Source organism: Onychostoma macrolepis, chromosome 07 (genome assembly GCF_012432095.1).
Source record: "Onychostoma macrolepis isolate SWU-2019 chromosome 07, ASM1243209v1, whole genome shotgun sequence".
Classification (NCBI taxonomy): Eukaryota; Metazoa; Chordata; class Actinopteri; order Cypriniformes; family Cyprinidae; genus Onychostoma; species Onychostoma macrolepis.
The window spans coordinates 41574962-41593776 of NC_081161.1; the positions used below are offsets into that span (position 1 = coordinate 41574962).

At 34.7% G+C, this 18815-nt stretch overlaps 1 protein-coding gene across 5 annotated transcripts in view; it reads right to left on the reverse strand.

The window, feature by feature from the left end:
• arnt2 (aryl-hydrocarbon receptor nuclear translocator 2) overlaps positions 1-18815 on the reverse strand; it is a 91783-nt gene that overhangs the window by 64621 nt on the left and 8347 nt on the right. For 3 of the 5 annotated variants that reach the window (XM_058781724.1, XM_058781723.1, XM_058781722.1), the window contains exons 2-6: positions 17311-17425; positions 14056-14103; positions 12441-12485; positions 10683-10896; positions 9455-9668 (exon numbers count right to left, since the gene is read on the reverse strand). In XM_058781724.1, coding sequence (XP_058637707.1) covers positions 9455-9668; positions 10683-10896; positions 12441-12485; positions 14056-14103; positions 17311-17423 — 634 coding nt within the window. In that variant the 5' untranslated portion in view covers positions 17424-17425. The remainder of the gene's footprint in view (positions 1-9454; positions 9669-10682; positions 10897-12440; positions 12486-14055; positions 14104-17310; positions 17426-18815) is intronic. The other 2 variants (XM_058781726.1, XM_058781725.1) reach the window with 1 other exon arrangement.

Below are 18815 nucleotides of genomic sequence, written 5' to 3' on the forward strand. Positions count from 1 at the left end.
AGGTGGAACCAGATGCTACCAAAACGAGGGCAACAATAAACCAAAACAAACAACCACTTGCAACAGGCAACAGATTTCATCTTTCTAATTCAATTGACTTCATGGTTTGAACTTGGTGGAGGAAACAAAAAGCCACTGACCAGTTGCATGGTAACTCTCTTTTAATCGCATATCAATCTTCTTGTTTGCAATGGTATGAGTAAGCACTGGTCATATATAGTGTTGGGAATCAAAAATCGGATACTTGTAAAATTTAAAATTTCAATTCCACCTATCAATTCCTGTTCTTTTTTAAGTGGCGAAAAGGGGCTGTTAAATAATTTATTTGTCTTTGAATCATTCATTCAAGAGATTCATTCAAAAACACTGACTCATCCAGTAATGAAACAAGTAAATCTTGAGTCATTAAATTATTCCATTCATAAATTCCATGAGATTTAGTTTAGCGGTCTAATAATTTTTCTTCAGAATTGTGAGAGAACTACAACCTCCATAAAAAAAGAAAGTTTCAATTTATCCAAAATCGTACAGCTCTTAATCGAGTCCAGTTTTTGTGTAGTCATTGTCACAGTTGTAGACTCATCAGCTTTCTTCTTATATGTGGGGGTTTGGCTTCATGACGGCTTTGCTTCCAGGAGGATGGTTAAAGAAAGTGACACACACACGTCTCCGAGAAATCCTGTAGAATTCAACTACACAGATGACATTTACTAAACTCCCGAAGTGTTTCCCAATTGCGTGCCGCCTCAGATGCTCAGACAGCAGTCTGTGGGCATGATGTCTAAGTCTGAGACTAAGTGGAACCAGACGCTTCAAAGACGAGGACAACAATAAACCAAAACAAACAACCATTTGCAATAGGCAACAGAATTCAACTTTTGAATTCCATTGACCTTATGGTTTGACACAATAAAAGCCATTGACTAGTTTTACAGTTACTCTGTTTGATCGTACCTCAATCAATCTTTTTGTTTGCACTGGTATGAGTAAGTGCTAGTCATACATGCACAATGGTTTGAGATTTGGTGCAGAATACTTCAAGATAACAGAGGAATGTAAAGACACATTTTGCGCCATGTATTTGACAAATGTATAGAGATTGAGAGTTGGGACGTCATCAGATGGAGAAGTGTAACCAAACACTTCCAAGATGAAGACAACAATAAGCCGAAGCAAACAACCACTTGCAATAGGCAACAGAATTCATCTTTTGAATTCCATTGACCTCATGCTTTGAAGGTGCTTTGTTAGAGGACACAATAAAAGCAATTGACCAGTTTTACAGTAACTATCTTTGATCGTGCCTCAATCAATCTTCTTGTTTGCACTGGTATGAGTAAGTGCTAGTCATTATGCATGATGGTTTGCTGTTTTGAAGACCTGCGTGGGTTTGGATGACCGTTCCTCAGCCTCCTGCTTCCCAAAGCAGAGCTCAGCAGGTGGGGTTTGCTTTGGACCACTTTCCCTGGATGCTCCCGCAGCAGAGAACTTTGGTTGATCTTTCAAGAAGTCCAACACCAGGCATGGGAACATCACCTCCTGACAAGCACGGCTCCTCCAACTTCAACTCCTTGACCACCTGAAGGGGATCTAAGGACAACGCTTGGAGGAATGAGAAAATGTTAGCCAGAACTCCCAGATTGGTCCCAGAACCGCAAGGACATCCAAGCAAAATCCCCAAGTCCTCGGAGAAGAAAAAAGCACAGTGTGGAATCTGGGCAAAGGCCTGTTTCATTAGCATCAGAGAAGCTGCTGCGCCGCACATATATGCCCCCTTCTGCCACACAGACTCCATTGTTTCTCCTCTGTGGTAGGCAAGTGTATCATTATTATTCTAAAAATGAACAAAGCAACAAAAATGGCAAATATCCCAGGCCACCAACCCCAGCCAAGTTAAATATTTAGGCAGCAGTCGCCGTCGACAAGACTGTCATAGATGGAAGGACAAACAGAGAGTGTTGCCAGAGAACTAATCGCTGTCCTTCAAGGATGAATATGAATAAAAAATAAAGCTTGTAATGAGAACGTTATCTTAATCAGTGAAGTATGTTTAAAAAAATAAACTCTGGAAAAATGGGTCAGTTTAGTCATCGACTACAGAATGCTCTTCTGAGTTATTTTGAGTACCATCAAGGTACTTCGTGTTTAATTTCCACAGAGAATTTCAGGTCGGATGTCGCTTGAATCTATAACCTTAAGGAAAACATATCTTGTTAGTATTTCATTTATATTCACCTCTTACTACTCAGTAAACTTTCATCCAAAGCTGATATTCATTTGATCAATCCATGCATTCCCTTGGAATCGATCCCATAATATTGGCAAACGCTTGCACCATGCTTTACAAACAATACTACATATATTATTATTATTATTATTCAAATCACCAGCGTTCTCATATATCTGAGCTCATTGTCCTAAGATCAGTCATTCGTTTTCATTTCTTGCTACAGCTCATAGCTCACAAAACTTGTAAACAAGTTTAGATACGTAGGCTACGGGCAACAAAAACTAATTTGTGCATTATTTGCATGTCGCAATGCACGCTTTAATAATTGATGAGAAAATATTCCATTTTGTCACCACGAAGATGAATTGCATTGCAAAAATTCTGATAGTTCAACAGAATTTGTGACTCGTGGCATTATGTGCATAACTAATGTTATGTAAAAACGTCTCTAAATGGCAGAAATGCCCTCCGTGGGCCATTCATTATGCTTTATAATACACATTAGGATTAGTTTTATGTGCCAGTGAAACATGGTAACCAGGGCTAAAATGCATTTCAAATACTTTCCTATTCATAGTTATAGCTTTAAAGAGTATAATGCATTAAGATCAACACTTAATCTGATGTCTCATGTGTTATTTATATTATATTTCACGGTTTGCGTTTCAGAACACTCTTTAAAAGCATAACCATTAATGGTTTATGTGATTACAAAACAATGCAGCACAATGCGTTGTATAGAAAAATCACAGTGCGTAAAGCATACTATTATGATGCATTACAAATGCAGGCTTCAAGTGAAATGTTTCCATATATATGATTATGTATATGAGACAAGAACAGATCGTGTAGTTGTACACAGGTGTGTGGTGTTGTGTGGTCTGATGGATGGTGTGCGAGATCTCATTGATGTCTCCAGCCATCGTTTCCCACTTCAGGGAAAAAACACACACACACACACACACACACACGAAGCAGTCCAAATCACTCTTAATCAATTATGTATGCAGAGCCAACCCTTAACATTCCAGCACAGAGAACACATTAGCGGAGGAGAGTTTGAGGAGACATGGAAAATATCTCCCTTGGCTGCTTCATTTGATCGCTTTATCACTAAAACATATGAGGTTATCAAAACATCATCAAGAGCTCCATATTTTAACCGCAATATTTTATCTGGACCTTCTGCAAGGACGGAATTCTTTAAAACTTGCGAGTTTCTTAGATTGGAAAGGAAATTCCTTACTGCCCTTTTCTGAAGAATTTTTATACGATATAAAGTTGGATCTGAGATCCCTAGTGGAAATGCTTCAATTTGGTGCAATTTTGTCATTACAAATTACACTACTGTTCAAAAGTCAGATTTTTCTTTTTTTTAAAGAAATAATACTTTTACTCAGCAAGGATGCATTAAATTGATTAAAAGTGACAGTAAAGACATTTGTAATGTTACAAAAGATTTCCATTTCAAATAAATGTTGTACTTTTGAACTCTCTATTCATCGAAGAATGTAAAGTGTAAAAAAAGTAAATGTAAAGTGACCCACATTTGGTTTTTGACTGCCACACTGAAATCCTATATCTCTGAAAATGAACCATAAAGGGCTGTAAAAAATAGGATGCAAAAAAAAAGTTTGTTAAAAACCAATATATTCAGATATTTGTAATACTTATTGAGGTACAAGCATGCAAACTTTGGGAAAAAACACAAGTAGTACATTTTCCCATTTCTGAACTGTCGCCATTGGCACACAAAGCAACAAAGATTGCTAAAGTCAACAGATTTTACTAATAGACCCACCAACCTCTGTGTAAAAATAAAATAATGATGCTGCCATCTTTCTAAAGTCAATTTCCTTCCTGTAATTAATAGTAATAAATCTGGCTCTACAAAATAGTGGATTACTCAGCATATACACATCCATGGCATTTCATATTTTGCTTTTCTTCTTTATGTATTTCTTTCACTAAAATAATTTATTTATTTAAATGATTTGCATTTACGTTTTTTATTTGATTTTATTTTACATTTTTTACCTCTGGTTGAGTTTACACGCAAATGACTGAACAATTATTTTGAATTGAAAAAAGAAAATGTAATAATATTGCTGTTCTTACTATATTTGATCAAATAAATGCAGCCTTGGTGAGCATTAGAGACTTTTTTTCAAAAACATAAAAAATTGCTTACAAGTTTAAATGAAAGAAAATAACTGAAACCCCAGATGTGGTCTCACATTTCTGGACCCCACTAAATATGCACATGATCATTTTCATATTACAGTCAAACAGTGTGTATCACGTCACAGCCAAATCACTGGATGCTAGATGTGCTGAATAAAATGACACAACTGAATCATGCCGAGACGAATACAGCTGCCTCTTTGCATATAAAGCGAACTCCGTGAGTCCTGACAGCGCTCATATTACTGTGGCGGATAACAGCAGGCACTTTGACCCCGCGTCTCATTTAAATGTGGTCCGAGCCACATCAACGACTGGTCCTCTCAAAATAATCATCATATCACGAGCGGTTGACATAATGAACTGTGACAATGCCCTGCTCGCGCCTTGTCTGACTGTAAAGATGTTTTATTACATGGGTGGATATTCTCATACGGCTCACTGAAACTTTTTAATAAAAGGAAATCAGACAAGAATGACAAAAGGGCTGCGAGAGACCACACCGGATCATTCCAACTACCGCTATAATTAAATTATACAGTCATTGCATGCTTGAGGGGTCAGCGTTTCACCGTAATTATCATATACTAAAACCAACGGAAAACTAGGTTTGCAACATACTTTTCTGCAGTATATTATGTGCACAGTATGCAAATGGTATACACATTTCTGTATGCATGAACTATACAACAAAGCACACTCTGGGAGAAAATATATTCCATAATTCAACAGTTCATTTCCATTACCGTGATGCAAAAAATGTAAAATAATTTTGACTTATTTGATCTCTACAAATATTCAACTAATTTCTCACGCTTTTCAAATGTATTTAAGAGTTAGTTTACAAAAATTATGTAAAAATATGTAATAATAAAATAAAATAAAATATAATATATATAATAAATAAATAAATCTCCTAACTACAAGACTAAAACTGAAACTAAAATAAAAATACAAATAATAATAAAAAAAAAAGGATTCAATCAGGGAATGTGTGAACTGATTAAATTCACTACTTGAATGCAATGCAAATTTGGATAAAAAGTTGCTTTGGTCTGCCAAATGTATTAACATTTTAAAAAATGCCTAAAATGTGTCCTTGAGATAAAAAATGAATTAGAACTAACAAAGCCATTGCAGAAACTTGAAAATATATAAATTTTATTATTAATAAAATATTAAATTTATTAAGAAAAAAAAAAAAGGAAAAACTACAATAACCTTGCCACTGCATATCTGAAGGAATATCTGACAAATCATGTGTTCAAAATTACATGACTCTTCAAAATATTCAGTTGCATTTCAATGAGGACAAGATGGAAAGATTGCCCACAGTAAAACTGTTTTGTTTCGTTTTTTCCCTCTGTATCTGAGGTGAATATTTCATCCTGTGGTTTACTCAAAAACGTTACCGGTGTCCACAAGCAGAGAAGAGAGGCTGTGTTTGTGGTATGTGTCTAGCGCCCTCTAGAGGAGAAACACACAGTGAAACATTTATTGTGGGCAAATTCTAATTATTTAGAGCATTTGAGGACACATGCATGATTCAGGAAGCATGTATTTGTATTGCACAGATGTGAAGCAGTTGAACTCCCTATAATATGCAAAGACCATTTGAAAATAACTTGCATTAAAGGTGCTGCAAGCAATTTTTGAGAAATGCCATGCATAAAATGCCACTCTATCTGACAGATATCACTGAAATAGGTGTCTTGAGAAATCAAACCAGTCTCTGTGACAGCACTAGCTTCAGTAAACAGCAAAAAGAGTCTCATGAGTGCTCCACCCAATCAGAAACACTCTTTGTCTCAGAATAAATCTGCATGTCTTCAACTGCAATCAAAGGAATAGTTTGCACAAAAAAAATGATAATTTCTTTATCAGAACAGACTTGGAGAAATTTAGCATTAAATCTCTTGCTCACCAATGGATTCTCTGCAGTGAATGGGTGCCGTCAGAATGAGAGTCCAAACAGCTGATAAATACAACCACTATAATCCACAAATTAAGCTTCAAACAAGCTCTCTATCCATAATATGGTCCAGACTGAATCAGGAGAGAAATACGCACTGTTTTATGAGCAAAAGCAGTCAAAATGTGGGTGGATTCTGATGTGAGAGGACAACAGGTGATGGACTTTTCACTGGAGAAAGTGTTATGGATTATGGACTCATTTTTGACCAGAAGTAACAGTTTAAAGTTAAAACACCTTAATGATGGACACAGCTTTTCACTTCACAGTATGTTAACTGATGGACTGGAGTGGTATGGATTTACTTGTGGAGTCAGCTGTTTGGACTCTCATTTTGACGGCACCCATTCACTGCAGAGCATCCATTGGTGAACAAGTGATCTAATGCTGATGAAGAAAACTCATCGGCATCTTGACTATATTTTCTACAAATTTTCATTTCTGGGTGAACTATTTCTTTAAGATGAATGGGAATGCTGATGGATAGTTTTCTCCTAGTATTATACAACTCCTTGTGTGGTTGAAAATATGGGAAGCAGTTCAAATGTCACTTAGGAGGGCTTAGAAAAACAAACACCTAAAAGTTGTGATCTAATCCTCATCTAATAACAGCAATCATCCGCAGTGCTATATCAAACCTAAAATGGTCACTCCAATAAAATCAGTCCATTTTAATCACAGTCAACTATTTTTCATCCGTGTAATAATGACAAAAATACTGCTCTCCAAAAAAAAAAAAAAAAAAAAAAAGCTGCTCTCTGGCAAAGTTTGTTAAACATCATCAGGTTCTTGCATGAACAATGTACAAATAAAATTATAAAGTTTCTGAAGCACAAACAAAGCTTTATGCCTGCAGAAAACAAATCAGTGCATACCAACACCAAAACCTCATTGGAACGTGGGGTTTAACGGAGAGGGAATATGTACTTCACATAGCAAACATTTCCACAGAACCATTCAATTCTGCCAGTAAATTCAGCAGAAACAAAACATCTGTCTGTGATCAAAGTCCCAAAACAGTCTTGTTGCACGGCCCATCGTCTATGATAGTTAACATGAACAGAGTGAGTTTCCATGTCTGAGAGGGCCAAGTCAAAGTCCTGACCTCTGATGAGATCGAAACAAGCCATTCAAGCAAAGCAAAACCTATATAAACCACCTGGTTTAAAGAAATCATCTTTACTTGAACATTACAGTGCAACATCTGTATATGATCCGTCTAAACATCTATCACTTATTTCTGTTCACGGAATCTTTTGACACTAAACTAAGTTGAGGATTCTGATCATGTCAGCACTCGTTTTTGTTCTATTTTCAAAACAAAAAAAAAATCCTAAAATGAACAGCAAACTTTTGCAATTATTTTCTCATACAAAGTTCATTAGCTCGATTTTCAACTGTTTGTTCAAACTTTGAATGCAAATTGTCATAAACAAGCAGCGGTTCGTTTGAAAACCTCACAGCTGATTAAAGTTACCGCTGACTCGCTCTCGCCTCAAATACTAATGAGGCGTCTGTATGCGTATGAATGTTCCCTGCAGAGAAATATTACAGAGAACACATTCAGCAGTTGTGTTGTGTAGCACTGTATATTCTGCCTTGAAGTCCACTTTAAATGCTTCTTGCACCAAAAATAATTTTTTAAAAAACCGTCGATTTACTTTTACCCAAGTGTGTTTTTGCTACCTTAACTCATGAGCATCACTCTGAATTCTTGACCTTGTTACTTCATACTGCATGAAGAAATTCATACTTTTATTCAACAAAGATATATTAAATTGATCAAAAGTGACAGTAAAGAGATTTATAAAGTAACAAAAGATTCCCATTGCAAATAAATGATGCCCTTTTGAACTGTCTATTCATCAAAGAATCCTGAAAAAAGTGCATCACTGTTTCCTCAAAAATATTTTCAACACTGATATACTAAGAAATGTTTCAAATCAGCATATTAGAATGATGTCTGAACGATCATGTGACTGAAGACTGGAGTAATGATGCTGAAAATTCAGCTTTGCATCACAGGAATAAATTACATTTGAAATATATTCAAATAGAAAACAGTTATTTGAAATTGTAATCAATTGTAATTCACAATATGCCTATTTTTTTTTTTTTACTTAATTTCTGGTCACATAAAAGCAGCCTTGGTGCAGCCATATATAATCATATTATAGTATAGCATATTTAATATTATATTGACATTTTGATCCCATTATGTCCCATATGACATTATGACACAAATTCACAATACATGTTGTAAGCACCAAAAATATGAATCAACTAGGCTGAGATGGAAATGTGTTGGATCAGCTCTTCCAAACTGCTGAGTCTAACTCAAAGACTAAAACTTGACATTTATCATATCCATCGTCCAGCGGACATGTTGCGCTACGACACCGAAGCCCAATAATTCCCTGTTCCCCAGTGATCCATCAGTAGCTGTAAATCCATCCAAAGTTTCGAATTAAACTGATTTGCAAAACTGGAATATCGCATAAAGCACCGTTTCCATCCAAAGAGAACAAAATCGTCACTTCCTGGTAAACTGGCACTAAATATCACTAAGAAAACTAGGAGAAGCCACTGAATATAATCATTTTCATATACGAAAAATGACTTGCGCCTCAGAGCGAGCAGACGAAACACAATAAATGCAGTCATTGCTTTCGGAGGCAGATGCTGCTGTTTGGGAACGCAGTCGTGTAAGACAATTATTCTTTGCTCAGGCATTTCAGAATGACCATAACAACATATATAGATGCTGTAAACGAGATCGGTCCACTGCTAGTCAAGTTATCCCGTCTCATAGCGCAAAGTCACATGATTTTTACGATGCGCATGGAGGAATTTATTCGGTAAATGTGTTTCCATCATAGTTTATGCACATTTTTTATTATCGCATAAAAAGTTTATCCAACTCAAATGTGCGCGTAAGTTTTTTATGCACAATTTATGCGCATCTTGGCGTTTCCATCTAGTGTTTTTTTTTTTTTATGCGATATTCCAAAATGCGCATAAAAATAGGTGGATGGAAACATGGCTAGTAATGAGTGTCAGACTCTCACCCGTCATTGAGTTCTCAGACGTGCTCAGCTGTTCTCTCAGTTTGTCCACGTCATCCGGATGGACCTGCTCAAAGAGCGTGCTGCCAAACCACTCGGACTGCGGATGGTTCAGAACGGGAGTGACAGAGTCTGATACGTAGATAACGCGACCCGTCTCAGCCGCCACCACGAACAGGAAGCCGTCAGCCGCCTCCAGAATCAGGTGCTTCAGTTCCTGTGACAGCAAACGGAGGCTTTCAAATGATGTTTAAAGGACTTTCAAGTGATATTTAGAAAGTCAGAATTTTCCTACTCAACTTTTTGTTGCTGTTGTTTTTGTGCATTTTGTTAAACATGTTTTTAAACATTTGGCTAAGGTATGTGACATATGGCATATTTACCCTCTAAAGCCTGACATATAAAATAAAAGTCCAAAAAAACCTAATTTGGTTTGCATAGAACAGTTTGTCAAAATCCAAAACAAAAAGTTTGCATATGTGTTTTTTTCTTGAGCATCGTATTTTCAACATCAGGCTTTTATAACTCGTACAGTATGATATAGTGAGAATATAGAGCTCATATTCAAACATGAACAAAAAACTATTTTACTGGACTATTTTATTCTAAACGGAGTAAAAATATGCATTTTGTGTAGATGTTAATATTTATATGGTCAAAAAGTATGCATATGAATATCAGTCACTCAAAATATGTCTTGATATTTAAATGCTTGGTTTTATGATCAAAGCTCTGTAGTTTCAAAACGCATTACGGAATGCAATACAACAATGATTGGGAGATGAACAAATAAACGATCCTCAAAAGCCTGATGATCATATTTGATACTCGCATTTTAACATGATTTTTCTATAAAATTTTAATAACCTAAATCGCTTCAGTCTAGTAAGTGTTCATCTTGAAATATTACTAACAATATAAAAGTTATTCTTGTGTTCACGTTATAAAGATCAGTAAAATTTTCACAGCAAGACGACACACGAAACAAGCTGAAAGTGGACATTTTTTACAATTATACTAAAAGGCCTTTTACTCGCTAAAAGAGAATAAAGTATCAATCGGACGACATGGAACAGATGGAACAGATTGTGTGTTTTGATAATTTAGAGGCCTCAGAAAATTTCATTCTAAGTATGATAGAGTAGACTTTATAGGGTGAATAAATGGCAATGTATGATTTTAAGGCCATTTTTGTCCTTTGCTGAGTGCATGACTGAATGTTATTTCTCACCTGTTCAGTCAGGAAGGAGGGTTTGTAAGCGCCATCAGTTGACGTGTTCCCCGTTCCCCTCATGGACTTCATGTGTGAGACGGCCATGCGCAGGATGGTGAGTTTGTCTGGTTTCCTGGCTAGCGCGCTGCAGGTGGGCACCATGTCCGACAGCTCTGTGATGTACTGGGTCATCTTATTACGCCGGCGCCGCTCGATCTCACTGTGGTTCTCTCTGGATGAAGAGAGGAACAATACTGCCATCATTAGCATGTAGTGAGAGTTGCACAGCACTTTTACAACTACAGGTAATAGATAATTACCATTATCAAAACCTCACAATTTTGTTTAGTTCAAATTGATATAATAAAATAATAATTTTATAATATAATGCATTTTATATTTTAATGTATTTTAAATATTTTTTATAAGTATTAATAAATAATGTATAATAATAAATACTATTATTATTATTATTATTATCACTATAGATATAATATTACAATATTATACAGTATATTATCAAATATAATATTAGTATTAAAACATTATGTGTAGTTATAGCAATGAAATTATCATCATCTTTATATGCATTGCCGTTCAAATGTTTGGGATCAGTAAGATCTTTAAATGTTTTTAAAGAAGTTTCTTATGCTCATCACGGCTGCATTTATTTGATCAAAAAAAAAAACACACACACACACACACACTATATTATAATATAAGTGTAATATTATTACAATTTAAAATAATTCTTTTTTTAATATACTTTAAAATATAATTATAAAGAATATAATATAAAGAATTTTCATCACCCATTGTTCCAGTCTTCAGTGTCACATGATCCTTCAGAAATCATTCTAATATTTATTATTAATGTCAGTAACAACTGTGCTGCTTAATATTTTTTGGAACCTATGACACTTTCAGGAATCTTTGATGAATAAGAAGTTAAAAAGAACAGCATGTATTCAAAATAGAAATATTTTCTAACAATATAAGTCTTTACTATCACTTTTTATCAATTTAACATATCCCTGCTGAATAAAAGTATTAATTTAAAAAAAAATAAATAAAAAATGTACTGACCCCAAATTTTTGGACGATAGTGCATACTGTTGTAATTCAATAGAATATTATAATATTTTAAAAATGTGTGTGTGTGCATCTTTGAGATCCTTCTTTCACTTGTATAATTTCAATAATTACCACCTACCTATGTCTGCTCTCATGTACTTATATATGCATTCGATGTTGACCTTGATTGATAAATACATAATTATGAATTACTATAGAGGAGGCATTCAGGACCCTCAATATATATATATATATTTGGCTCATGCTTTCTTTTCAAACTTAGGAAAAAGTTTCTTCCTTGGACTGATCTGCCACAACACTTCTTCTTCAACTGAAATGCTCAGTTAAAAAAGTGCCAGAGAGGATAATTTAAGACTTTTTTACTTCATTTCTGAGATTTAGCTGAGACTCCGGCAATAAACTGAACGCTGACAGATGCGAACCAATCTTTTGAGTGGAAAATGCAAAACGATAAATCTTCGGAGGCCAGGTCGCTGTATTAGTCCATGGAGCGCAATGGCTCAAAGCAACGCGACAATTTCAGATGAGAGTGTCAGCTGAGGATAATTAAATACCCATTTAAGATTAGATCTAGACAGAGTCGCTCGTGTGAGGCCAAGGTGAGAGAACGAGGTCGCTCCTGATGGCGGCAGGGGCCTGATTTCTAGCTATCCTGAGGGAACCTCCCCAAGACAGCCCTACCTGGCATAACGCTCCTTATCACCGGGAATCTGATCATCGTCATACCTGATGGGAGAGAGAGGAGATCAAAATAAGATAAATGAGCCTGAAAATCTCAGTTACATCACTTTTAGGTTTTATGATTGTGGCTCAAATGGAGTGATCATGAACTGCATTTATTATGCCGCATGGTTTGGATTATACTGTGTGAAAATGGTAATATAATAATGGACTGTGACCGCTGGATAATGAAAAACAACAAAAAAGACAAACTAAACAATCTGAGGTGTCTGTATCCCAGGATATAAACTCACTTTTGTATGAACTGTTTCAAAAAAATGCCTCCAAGAAGTATTTGGACACTTCAGTCGAGTTTTATTTTTGTATCACTGAGATTCTATTATTATTATCATCCAGTTTTATAATTTTTAATATTATTTATGTAGTTTTTATCTTTATATTTTGAGTTTAGTTATGTTTTTGTCATCTTTATTGTTTATATATATATATATATATATATATATATATATATATATATATATATATATATATATAGTTTTGATTAATTTTTATTTCAGTTTATTAAATTAATCTGATGGCACAAATTGAAACAAATTTGAAAATGAGAACTTGCCAAATCCAACTAACATATTTATTTACTTATTTATGATTTTATTTTACATGAATAACTAGTTATATACAAACACTGGCATTGCATTATATTATAAAATATAAAAACAAAATGATTAAAAATATATATATTTTGCCACTTGTTAAGCAACACATTTGCCTGCTTGTCTTGTGCATTTCAGACAGTAGACACAAAAAAAGCCTGAATATCAATATATATGTCTATCATATAATGTTTCGCATAAAAGTTCACCAACAAATTTGAATTATGCCATCAGTTAATCACCCTCATGTTGTTCCAAACTCATATGCTGTTGTTTTTTTTTTTGTATTTACATGAGATTTGATTATATTTTAAAGGTTTTGGTAACTGACGACATAAATTTCAGAAACATTTTGAAGAAAGCAATGCTGCTTTATCTTCGGAGCATAAAGTATCATTGTGTACACTGACAAAATGAGTTTTTGAAGTTTTTTGAAGTACACTTTAAAGGAAAATAATATTTCAGTCTTTCGTGTTTTCAACTTCACGTTTAATCAACGTATTACTCACTGTTTCGTTGGAATTATTTGTGAAAATTACTAGCAATTTACGATTGAAAATTGTTTCAAAAGTAAATCCTACACATTTCCAGTGTTGCATGGAAAGAAGCAGCACATAGGTTTGGAACAACATGATGGTGATTAATTAATGACAGCAATTGCTGGAGTGTGTCCTGTATCTCCAGCAGAGGTCAGTGTCTCCATTCCAACACTACAGCTAAATGTGAGGCGTCTTTACCGTCAGGCGCAGCGCAACTATGGATACAGCTCCTTTAAAAGAACATGAACTGAAAGGAAACCATAAGTTGAGGGCAACAAAACATGAGTGATGTCTTGAAATGGCACAAACGCTGTGGCACAGCTGAAAGACACGGTCAAACAACAGAAAATATAAAAGAAAGGACATGGTGCGTGGTCTGATTTGTTTTGTTGGGAAAGCTTGCAAACAATGGAAAAAGTTTGCCTTGAAAATTTGCTGGGTCCCTCGCCGTCCTCGTCATCAAAGTCCATCCTGAAACAAGAAAACAAATACACTTGCTCATTTAAAACATTTATATATGGGCAGCTTATGCAACAGAAAAACTGCTTTATATAAATCATAATGAACTTGAATAGAGAAGCTAATCAACAAACCACAACACTGTAAACAGAAAAGCAAATCAAGCTAAACACCGATAACAGAAACCAATCACAAAACAGTTTTTGAAAAAAAAAAAAAAAAACGCTTAGAATGCAGATTATTACAGTAATCAGTCTGTTACATAAAATATGGTCGACCTACTTGTAGAAACTATGCTGTGAAATATCAGAAAGTACAAGGAGGTGGTTCTGGAACCAAATTTTACTTGATTTCTGATGTGAGGGACAGAAGTTTCCATTAGTGATGAATTCAAAACTGACTGGGTATGACAGAAGTTTTATGAATCAGACTCTCTCTGATGCGGTTGTGTGGGCAGGTGAAGTGTGTTCTCCATGGAAACCACCTCATGTTAGGGGACAATATTCATGAGCACTGAACAAAAACATGGCACAATCACGAAACAGAGAGTTTGCACTGTAGGAGCATTCAATTTAAATTGAAGTTTAACTGGCTAAAAATGTAGGTACTACTTAAAGGCACAATATGTAATTTTCACCACTAGATGGCGCGTATTCAAAAACGAAGAAACAAAGGTGTGGAATCATGGGAGTTGTGGTCTTCATCCCCACAGCTGATGCAGAAATCATGTTCATGGATGAGCTAATGTATTAAAGATTTATTAATGTTGTAATATGAAGCAGGGTGAGGCTGAAAGCCGTCGAAGCAAAACGAGGCCACTGAACGAGCGTGACACATGGCTCGAAAGCAGCGGAGCTTTTAACATGCCACAGTCGACCGCTTCCACTCCTTCCGGTTGTGCTTAAGTGAGGTAAAGCAGCGCTGTTTTATCATACTGGATACATTTGAAAGTTTTGTAATAATGCTACTCTGTGCGGTCGTCACCTGTCTAATAAAACCCATAACATATTAAAGCGTCTTTGGTGTTTCCATGTTTTCTACAAAACAAAACCAGAAATGGAGAGTGTATGATGTAATTGGCAGGCGACACAATGACACTATGGACACGGTCCGTGTCACTAGTTAAAATTGCTTATTTCTCTGGATTTAAACATTTGGGATAATGTAAGTACACAAGTCAGCAAAATATATAACACTGTTCTAGTGGTTTTTGGATATTTCAATAAAAAAAAAAACTTACATATTGTGCCTTTAAATTATATTTGAGATATATATCTACTCTGGCATGTGTCACACATTTAATCTAGTAGTCATATGACCTCTATAGGCATGTTGATCATGTGACTTTTGTGGATATATTTGCCAGAGTTACTTCCTGTTCTTACAACTGATGAAGGTTTTTGGATAGACACCGAAACGTCTTAAGTTTTTTTTTTATATATAGTCCAGTGATTTTAATAAAAAGTAAATTTTTTGGAAAGTTTCAAACGCCTGGATGGTTTAGTGATGAATCTATATATTTGAGATAATTTCCCATCATTGTTTCCACAGTAGCTCCTCTCTTAAAAGTGAACGAGGTAGGTATCAGCCAGGCCATATGTGGTCATTTAGAAATGCATTCTTTCAACCAATAACTATAAAGCATGGAAATTTTATTTAAAAATATTTAAAAAATTAAATAAAATATATTTTAAATGGAAAAAGTCATTTTAAAAATATTTTTACAAAGAACTGATGTATAAATTATCTCTCTCTGTATATGTGTGTGTGTGTGTGTGTGTGTGTGTGCGTGCATATATATATATATATATGTGTATATATATAGAGAGATAGAGAGAGAGAGAGAGAGAGAGAGAGAGAGATTTATTTTTAAACAAACTGATGGTCAACTATAAATGCTAAAAAAAAAAAAAAGTTTTAATATATAAATGTCAATACATGTTTTATTATTTAATAAAGGCAAAAATCCAAAAAAGAATATATAATACAAAAAAATTAAAACAAGTTATTCGTTTTAGAATCACACAACACTGATACTGATACACATACTACACAGTCAACAGATAAAACACTGAGCTGTATATTGCATGATTTATTCATGCTGTGGTGCATGCTGGAAACTTAAGTCCTGCCTACAACACAGCAGATGCCACTGTTACCTATTGAGACACATTAGTTGTGCTGCTATTATACAGTTATTTGGGCAGCTATACACTGTGCTCTGTATAATATATAAAATAAAGGATAATACATAATTTTCATATTTCACTATAATGGACAGAATAAAGCTAACCAAGATCCACCTGTTTGGAGATTTAATTTAAAGAGTTTTTCACAAAATGCAGCATAAATGTGGTTGATTATCTGAAAAATATGAGAGCAATTTTCCTCTAATAAAGTGAGTACATGTAGCTCAGTAATGTCAGTACTGGAGATCCATGAGGAAGATAATCAATAAATTAAATGTTCTTATTTCCTTTCATTAACAGCGAACACCTTTTCAATGGCAAAACAAATAATAAAGTGTTACATAATAAGAGACAATGAAAACAAATGAGCGCTCCTTCATAATGGGCTCTGAGAGAGTGTCATATCATTTCATGAGCTCATTAAAGCTGCGCTCAACTGCAAACACTCCTGATTCATGATGTTTCCTGCTGTATGCATCATATAACCTTCAATAGACTAATAAACGTGTAAATCACACATCTGATGCAATAAGAAATTATGTAGAAAAAAATTATAAACATAGAATAGAACAAAATAATGTACGTATATAGATTCATTCTTTAAAGTTGGATATCTGAACGAAAAATCATCTCCTAATGTGTTAATTCAAATAATAATAATAATAATAATAAAAATAAATGGCCATTGATGCATTAATTATTTATCTATCAATCTTACACATTATATTCTAATGATGGGATATATTTCACATTAGATTTTTGACATACTTTTTTTTTGTGTGGCAATTTCTGAATTTTTTTATTAATGGGCTATTAAAGAAAGAACAAAAAGGGCCAAAACCTGTGCAATTGTACCCAATTACCCTTAATTACCCAATTACCTTAAACAACACAACTGAAAATGGGTAATTCTGACTTTTCTATTTATATTTTTGTCATTTGCAAGACACTATATTGAACTGTTAAGTGTCATATTAAACAGATCATCTACAATTATGAAAATAATACACTGTTCAGCATAATAACTCACCCCGCTGATCTCCGCTTGCCTCCTCGTCCCGGCATGGCACCCGCCATCCTGACCTGACCCGCGCCCACCACAGCGCCCGGCATGGCCACCGGCCCCGGCAGATCCGTGCCCATTTCTGAAAGACAGGAAACATCTTCACCATCAGCCACAGAAACACTGACTTCACATACATACAGCTGGTGTAGAAATTATGATCTACATGCTAGATGACTTTTACCCCACAAATAAAATCCCAAGCATTAACACATTTTGAATAAACAGTGAACATATCATCTACTCTTTGTCAAACATGTATTCCCATTATAAATTCTTCATCAAAGCTGACAAAATATAATCAGAGCAATAACATGCACATCAAATTTCACAGCATTCAAACGTTTGGGGTCAGTAAGATTTAATGTGAAAGAAGTCTCTTCTGCTCACCAAAGCTGCATTTATTTAATCAAAAACACAGTACAAACAGTAATATTAAGAAATATTATTGTCTTTTAAAATGACTGTTGTCTATGTGAACACATCACATCCTGTGATCAGAGCTGAATTTTCAGCATCATTACTCCAGTCTTCAGTGTCACATGATCCTTCAGAAATAATTCTAATATGCTGATCTGCTGCTCAAGAAACAACTCTCATTATTATAAATGTTAAAAACAGCTGTGCTGTTTAATATTTTTGTGGAAACGGTGATACATTTTATTTTTCAGAATGTTTTCTGATTAATAAAAACGTTCAAAAAGAACCACATTTATTTGAAATATAAATATTTTATATCATTATAAAGATAATTCAATGCATACTTGAGGAATAAAATTATTAATTTCATTAAAAAAAAAAAAAAATCTTACTGACCCCAAACTTTTGAACAGTAGTGTACACACAAATCTAAAATTAAAAAAACAATGTATGTGTGTGCTGCTGGTCACAAAGCAAGGCAAAATGCATCAAAAACCATTGCACTAATTAAACAGTATCAGTATGTGTGACACACACACACAGACTAACATCGCCAACAGCAGCTGGCTGAGAAAATGAACACACTCTGACATGTTCAGCCTGATGATTGCAGAATCATATTAATATTTGATAAAGTCTGCCTTCCAGTTCTCCTGTACTCTGGAGCTGAGCAGACCCTTTCACTGAGTTTTCATTATTAATTTATGAGGTTTACAAACTTACACCTCAGTACATGTGAAGGTACAAGAGAAACCCCAATCCATGAGGGGAATTCAAACGGGCTAAAAACTGCTCAAGGCTGCCACAAGTTAACTTTTTCAAAATAATCACTTACTGGACTGAAGAAACATAGGTTTACTTGATTTTATCATACATAATGTTTTAGAAAATGATCATCAGGTTTTTGAGAAATATTTATTTGTTCATCTAAAAATCATTTAAATAACATATTATTGGGAGATATAGAGTGACAACGTTAGCCTATATACAGTCATGGCCAAAAATATGGGCACCCTTCGTAAATATGATCAAAGTCGGCTGTGAAAATGAAT